This window comes from Octopus bimaculoides, chromosome 11 (genome assembly GCF_001194135.2).
Source record: "Octopus bimaculoides isolate UCB-OBI-ISO-001 chromosome 11, ASM119413v2, whole genome shotgun sequence".
Lineage (NCBI taxonomy): Eukaryota > Metazoa > Mollusca > Cephalopoda > Octopoda > Octopodidae > Octopus > Octopus bimaculoides.
This window is the reverse complement of record NC_068991.1, coordinates 40,578,172-40,586,255: the sequence shown is the minus strand read 5'-3', so window position 1 is coordinate 40,586,255 and position 8,084 is coordinate 40,578,172. Positions and strand designations below refer to the sequence as shown.

Genomic DNA, 8,084 nt, shown 5'->3' with positions numbered 1-8,084 from the left:
TATATATATATATATATATGAGAAATAAGGATAAACACATGTTTATATAATAGTTCCTACATGCATTTCACCATTATGATCTTTGGAGCCCTACTACTCTGTATAGAAGGCAGACTGGATTATGAAAATCTAGTGGACCTCAAACAATATAACAGTAGCAGTCGTGCATCTATTTGCAGACACAATTCCTACACTATATATTTAATCTCTTTACCTTTTATTTGTTTTAGTTATTAGACTGTGGCCATGCTGGGGGCACCACCTTGAAGAATTTTAGTCAAATGAATTGGCCCCAATACTTTTTTTTTTACGCCTGGTACTTATTCTATCAGACTCTTTTGTGGAACTGTTAAGTTATGGGGACGTAAACACGCTAACACCAGGTATCAAGCGGTGGTGGGGGACACAGACAGAACGACACACACATATATAAGGTGCTTTGTGTTCATGTTAGGGCGCACTTTTACCTTTTTTCGTGAAAATCCAGGTGTTAATGAGTATCATAAGCAAGAAAAAAGATGAAAAATGTTTGCAAAATTATAAGTTTTTAAGACCAATCCAAATTTAAAGTCGAACATGTTATTTTCTATATGTAAACAGTACAATTACCTGATTTTTAACATAGGCACAAAGTCTCAATTTTTGAAGTGAGATTAATCGATTAAATTGATCACAGAATTTGACTGCTACTTATTTTATCAACGTTTGTTGATAAGAATACGAAATATTACTACGAAATGAGAGATTTTCACAGGCAAATTCGCTTTAGTATCGCACAAGTCTTTTTTTTTTAACGAAAGGGTATATATATATATATATATATATATATGTGGGCGACAAAGCGAGAGAAAGAGAATTTTACAATTCAGGTACACCTCATACTTCTGTGACTATTTATATCTTTTATTAATATATATATATATATATATAACTATATACGTGAACATAAAAGAAATAAAACAGCCAGGGAAGCTTTGAAAAGGAATAAGCCGTGTACATGAAGTAAATAAATACATATTTATCAATATGTACGTAGATATATATATGTGTATCTCAATAGATACATATCGAATTCCTTCCGTTAAAGCTAAACATGGGCGACGAAAGCATTTCGTAAACTGAATTTGCCGGTTAAAAGCCTCGTTTTCGTTTTACTTATTTCACATCCGGGGCCTTGTATTTGCATATTGACCATGTCCATCTAAATAGGTTGGCGCCTATTTTGTGATGGCATTTGCTTATTGGAATACGAGGCGACAGCTTCAACTACAGAAAACGATCAGTGACAAGGTAATGCACAGGAACTACCCAAAGCAGATGTAGGGTGCAGACGTGGACCTAATCTGTGCATAAGATCAAAGTCTTGCAATCAGATTCTATTATCCTCATCTTCATGGATGGAAGAGATCCACAATGCAAAATCTATGGAAAATATGGAGAAACATCAATCACATTGTCTCCAGATGATGGGAGCTAGCAAAGACCAAATACAATCACAGGCATAACAGGGCAGAGGCATACATTTACTGAAAAATATGTAGATGTTATAAAATCAAAGCAACTGAGAAGTCGTATGTACATCAGCCAACATGTTCACTGACGACAATGATGTTGCCCACCTCCAGGATAGGGACAGGAGGTATATACTTACCAACATTGCAAACTCTCTGAAAGAAATACATCCAGGCATGGCTATGTGGTAAGAAGTTTGCTTCCCAACTACATGGTTCCAGGTTCAGTCCTACTGTGTGGCACCTTGGGCAAGTGTCTTCTACTATATAGCCCTGGGCTAACCAAAGCCCTTTGAGTGTAACTGATAGACAGAAACTGAAAGAAGCTCATCGTTTATGTGTGTGTGTGCGCATGTGTCTATGTATGTATATATAGGTGTATGTATACATATGTGTGTATATATGTGTGTGTGTATGTATGTGTCTTTAACATTAATATTGACAGTAATTGTTGTTAGGGGTCACTTGTCTTAATGGCTAGAGCACTCAGCCAGTTTCTGAGGGGTACAGGGTGTAAATTCCCATACTTTCCTGCTGGCAATTTTTTTTTCTGTCTTCTGGAGTTAAATACCCAAACTTTCTCTGCCGTTATTGCAGCCATACCGCTTTTGAAATTTACTTTCTTGTTTATAAAATACCAACACATTTGGTGCTTCCAAAGTTTGTCTACAAAATATTCTAGTATATCTATGTATATGTATGTCATCAACTAGCAACTAGCAATAACCGTGCCTTGGATACATCTCATTGGCCATGGTACCTCCTCATATATATATATATATATATATATATATATATATATATATATATATATATATGTGTGTGTGTGTGTGTGTGTATGTGTGTACACTCAATATATGAGTATAAATATATTTTTATTATGTATATGCATATATATGTGTATATATGTATGTATGTATATACATATATGTATATATATATATGTATGTATATATATATACATATGCGCATTACCAAGATAGCAGCAAAGTGTGGACAACTGGCAGGATGGATATTAAGGGCCTTCAAGACAAGAAACCAAGAAGTTATGTTGATCCGGTAGAGGACCTTTCTTCTCAGCCACCTGAACTACTGCTCTCAGCTATGGTCACCACATAGAACTTGAAGCAGTCCAACATCACTACACTAAAAAAGATTGTAAAGTGCAGCAGATGAGTTACAGGGAGAGGCTGAAAAAACTATGACTCTACTCCATGGAGCAAAGGCACAACAGGTTTGTAATAATCTACATATAGAAAACTCGAGAAGGCCAAGTACCTAAGTTCAGCATTGAGTGTTATACAAATGCCTGAACTGGATGCTGTTGTATTGTATGAAAGATATTATCCCCTCCATCTAAATTTAGGACCAGGTACTGCAATAGCCTAGGGTTCGAAGGCCCACAGCTCTTCAATGCCCTGTCACAAAAATTAAGAAATCTACATAATGTGGACATAGATGTCTTCAAAAAGGAACTAGACATCTTTCTCTCCACAATGCTGGATGAACCAATGGCTCAGCATGAGATACAGATGAGGGCAGCGGAGTCAAACTCCCTCATACACCAAATGGGTCAACTGCTGGGACAAAGGCACATACAGAAGTGGTGATGAGGAAATCAATCGAAGGATAATCATATGTAATGGTGCAAAACCATGGTGGTGTTCTAGCATGACCGCAGCCACATGGTTGAAACAAGTAGAAGAATAAAAGAATATATATATATATATAGAATAAAAAGTTTAGAATGGTATAACAATGCACTATAATACAAAAAATGGACTATATACCTGTTGTAATTTGGTTATCTATAGTCCGATGATATTTCGGAATTATAATTCCTTCTTCAGATATTCTTAGATGGAGTCTCTGCTATAAACTGTTTTCCAACGGTTTTCTTTTTTTCGGAAGTGTCTCAGTAGTGGTCTCACAAAGCTTCTTCTGGAATTTCTCATGAGAAGTGCGTGAGGTTGGCTATGTCTCAATCTCGTGTGTGTTGGTACATCTGTGGCGCTGCTTCTAAGTTGTGTGTTATATGTGCAGTTTCTCTTTTTTTGCTCTTTTTTTTGTTATAAACAATACATGAGCATGTTATTAAGAATGAACCTACAGACATCCAGATGTAGCTAAATAATATATTGATTACCAACTTCTAGCCTGTTGTTAATTTGGGGTCTTAGTCTGTGTATGAGTAGAGCTTCCTTAATTCTTAAATTACCCAAATTTCTTTCATTGGCCTCAATTGTGACTGTTATGCTTTTATCAGTGTTCCGGCATCTGTCTAGATGTTTTCTGAAGGAGGAGGTTCTCGTGTTCAGATGTTCTTTGATGTAGACGTGTAACGGTCTTGTTGTGCTACCCACATTTTTTGTATTATAGTGCATTGTTATACCATTCTAAACTTTTTATTCTTTACAAACAATACACAATGCTTCAAGCGAACTACAATACTCTCCTAATATATATATGTATGTATATGTATTTATTTATATATGTGTGTGTGTATCATCATGTTTTTGTCCCTCACCACCATTTGACACCCATTCTTGATTTGTTTACATCCCACTAACTTAGTGGTCTGACAAAAAGCGACCTACAGAATAAAAACTAGGTTTTTAAAAAAGTACTGGAGTTGATTTAAGTGAAACATTTTCATAATTTGGGTTACAGCAGACATTAGAGCCAGCCATATTTTAAGCTTGATTGGTAATTTTCTATTCTTTTCTTTAATCAACATCTCTATATTTGCAACATCAAATGTTCCTCTAATTCAGACTGGTTATTTTTGTTTTTGCAATTGGTATTGCCATCAGCCAAGGTCATATTTTCTCTCTTCTAATTACCTTATCTTTTGATAATTAGCAATATTATTATTTGGGTATGTAAGTATTTTGAAAATACCTCATGTAGTGGATAACCATGCCCTGCATAGTTAAGGGCTGGCCTTTGACAAGGCATAGCATCTGTTCAGCTACCCTGCCAGGGATATGGTGAAATCATGGGACTGCAGCATAGTGACTTGTGAAGAGGTAGTGGAGAGCTCACCTGAAGCAACGGTGCTTCTTACATTGATGCTGAATGAAAGAATCCTAGAAGATCAACGATCAGGATCACCAAGCTCTATCAATAGACTAACCTGCAATACATCCATAGGGGTGGCATCCATGGTTGTGTAATCAGCTAATGAAAGATTCACTATGACTGAAGCTCCCAATTCAAATTCATAATAATGGATTTGGATGGCAATAGAGAGTCATGGGAATCTATGAAAGCAGTAGGAACAAAAAGAATTCCTTAATATCACAAGGCCACAGTCCAATGACTGAATTATGTAAAAGATAAAAAGATTGTAGCCACAAAAAAGCTGACCAAATAAAGACTTGCTAATTAGGCCACCTAGATAACAAAAAGTTATTTAATATTTCTAGGAAACCTGGGCATTTGAGAAATTATATTTCTCATTTGCTCTTAATGTTTATTGCTCCTATGCATCTGCCACATACAAAGTCTTTCTCTGCTAATGCCTCTGATATTACTGCAGCTCTTGTGTGTTTGTAGTTTGCACTGGGTACACTGTATGAAATATCTACCTACATCTTTTTTTACACATTGAGCAAGATCATTTCCATGATGGAAGAGTCCTGTCTGTTTTCCTACTTATTAAAATTTTGGTCCTTACTAAGTTAACTTTGTGGCTCTTTGATTCTATGTTTTGCTTCTACACCTGAAATTTTATTTCTAATCCTATTATGGATTCAGCCATGAAAATGAGGTCATCAACATACAGCAGTTCCCATGGGGATCTGATTTTAGGTTCCTCTGTTATGATGAATAGAAAGGGACTAAGGACTGATTCCTGCTGAATTTCTACTGCATACTGCATTAATCACTATTATCATTGCTAACTCTCATTTCTGCTTATGCTTAGCTTCCACAGTGACCATCAGATCATAGTGCAAGGGACTCTGCTGAAAACTTTCTCCTAGTCATCAAATGCCAAGTACAATGCAGTTGCCTCACCAGGAAAAGAGTATCAGTAATGCTTCTTTCTGGCACAAAACCAAACTGCGTCTTATGTAATCTAATTCTCTTCCTAATGACTTGAGCTATAAACTGATTCCATAATTTTCATGACCTTATCCAGTAATTTAATACCTCTGTAATTACTTCTCTTTAATCCTTTTGCATGTAAACCAAACATATCCAGTCCAAATGTTATACCTGTTTTATGTATACACTGACCATATTCAGCTTCTCACACTTACCCTACAATGTCATACTAAAAATAAGCAAGTACATCATTGAAATCTTAATACAATAAGATAATGCATGATTAATTCAAAACAATGTGAATATAAAAGCATTATATTAGACAGAATAACCTTAATGCTAAAGGGTTAAGGCATCTTTGCCTCTGTAAAAGTTGACTATAATACTGTTATGCCAGCCATTGTGGATGACACCTTCTGGTATATTGTGACTGACCATTTGGGTAACTAAGCCAAACCCTACACTTCCAGATATTTTAAGCTTCTCAGCAGTAATTTCTGATGGTCCAGGAATTTTTCCTGTTCTTCATATCCTTAATTGCTTTATCTATTACACTGGTGTCTTTTAGAATGGCTGGCTGGTCCCAATGTAAGATCTACACCAAGAAGACTTTTCTCCCATACATTCTCCACTTATTCTCCTATCATAGCAGCATTTCCATGCCTCTTTTTTCTTAAAATCACAAGGTGCAAATGTACCATTATCCATCCGTCTGTACATACTTCTCTCCCACAACATTTTAATTCTTTCTGATACACTGCCTTGCAATTTGGAACATGTCTCTGATCCTCACTTTGTGGAACGTTAGCAAACCTCTGTCTTTCTGCTTCTCTTCTTGTTAAAAAACCCTTTTACCCAGCTTCTCTTCTGGCTAACTTTTATAATTCTCTGCTACCCCCATTCTTAGACTCTTTCCAAGTCTGTTTTATCCCTGTTAAGGCTCTGTCTGCCTCACTGGTTCACCACTACATCACCCTCAGTTTTGCTGTAAGTTTGCATCAGTCACAGCCTTAATGTGTCACTGTTGCATTTTCCAAGACATATTTAAGCATTAATTACCCTTGTCACACACTCTACCTCAATCACTTTATCTGCCTATTTCTCTGCAAAAACTGTTTACATAGCCCACACTTTCACTATTGCCAGCCTTTGTTCCTTGCCTGTGAGGAGTCAGGTTGAGGCTCCACTTCATCTAACACCTTCCATACAGTACACACCTACTTTCCTCCTCTTTAACATTTCAACAATCTCACTGGAACTGTCATTGTGTCCACATTGATGGTGGCTGCTCAAACATGATGGCTATGAAAGGAGGAGTGAGTGGGAAAGTGGGGGACAGATTTCAGCACCTGGAAAGAAAGTTTGTGAGAATGTTTCCTTGCAGGTAGAGGGCTCTAACACATGTCTGGTCATATAAGTATTTCTTTTATTCAATGAATTACAATGATAATCAGATGGAGCATTGTCTGGCGAATATGGTGGGTAGTGCATCATTTCCCATTCAAACTGCTCCAGCCTTTGGAATGTCATCCTTGCTGTATGTGGCCGAGCACTATCCTGATGGAAGAACACCTTTCGTCTTGAAATGAATGATGGTTGTTTTTCTTCTAGCACTCACTTAAGCTGCTCACAGTAGATCTCCTTTGTTATTGTTTGGTTTGGGTTTAAAAGTTCAAAGTGGACTAAATTTTTCATATCCCACGAAACAGATAACAACACTTTATGTGGGTGAAGACCTTCATTAGCCTGGGGTGCTAGTGTTTCTCCTTTCCCTACCCACTGACTTCGGCGCTTGACATTTTTATAGAGAACCCATTTTTCATCACTGTTTGGTCCAAAAAAAGGTTCATTCGTGAGATGTGATAAAAAAGAAGAGAACACATTCATTCTCTGCACGTGATTAAACTCAGAAAGTTTGTGAGGAACCCATTGACCCGATTTGCTGACTTCTCTGACAGCATGCAGTGTCGATGAATGGTTGAATGACCAAATCCAAGCTTCTCTGCTAGTTCCTCAACAGTTACAATGGGATTTTGTTCCACCAGGATTTGAAAGACATCCTTGTCAAGCTGTACAGATCTTCTAAGATGAGGCTCATCTTCTAGGCTGTAGTTTCTGGCTCAGAATTCTGGTGCCACCATTGTTACTGGCTCACACTTATTGTCAAATCCCAATATACTGCATTAATATTCTTTGCACTTTCCATTGCATTGTTGCCTTTATTGAACTCATAAAGCAAAATATGCTGCATATAATCCTTTTTCACTTCCATTATAGTTTTGAAAAAATAACTGTTAAAATCGAACTGCACTCTTCAAAACTTGCACTAAGAATAAATACAAGGTAAAATTACTACCTGCTTTTATAGCAAGTTGATGCAGGTAGTTTATCCCATCCCCCTCTGACTTAAAGTTCATGCAATTGAAAAAAAACGCATTATTCATGGGATGACCCAATATATATATATAACCAAATATTTCTCTGTACCCATAACACTATTTTTTCAGATCTGCTGCTATTTAC

General features: G+C 36.7%; 2 protein-coding genes across 5 annotated transcripts in view; both read right to left on the bottom strand.

Moving 5' to 3' along the window:
* Positions 1–1,127, bottom strand: part of LOC106868476 (uncharacterized) — a 79,982-nt gene extending 78,855 nt beyond the window's left edge. For all 4 annotated transcript variants that reach the window (XM_014913757.1, XM_014913758.1, XM_014913759.2 and 1 more), the window contains exon 1: positions 610–1,127. The gene's annotated coding sequence lies outside the window, so the exon portion shown is untranslated. The remainder of the gene's footprint in view (positions 1–609) is intronic.
* LOC128249114 (histone-lysine N-methyltransferase SETMAR-like) overlaps positions 1–4,677 on the bottom strand; it is a 5,894-nt gene extending 1,217 nt beyond the window's left edge. Inside the window, exon 1 of the mRNA XM_052971974.1 lies at positions 4,648–4,677. Within this exon, the coding sequence (XP_052827934.1) occupies positions 4,648–4,677 (30 nt within the window). The remainder of the gene's footprint in view (positions 1–4,647) is intronic.
* Positions 4,678–8,084: the final 3,407 nt, after the last annotated feature.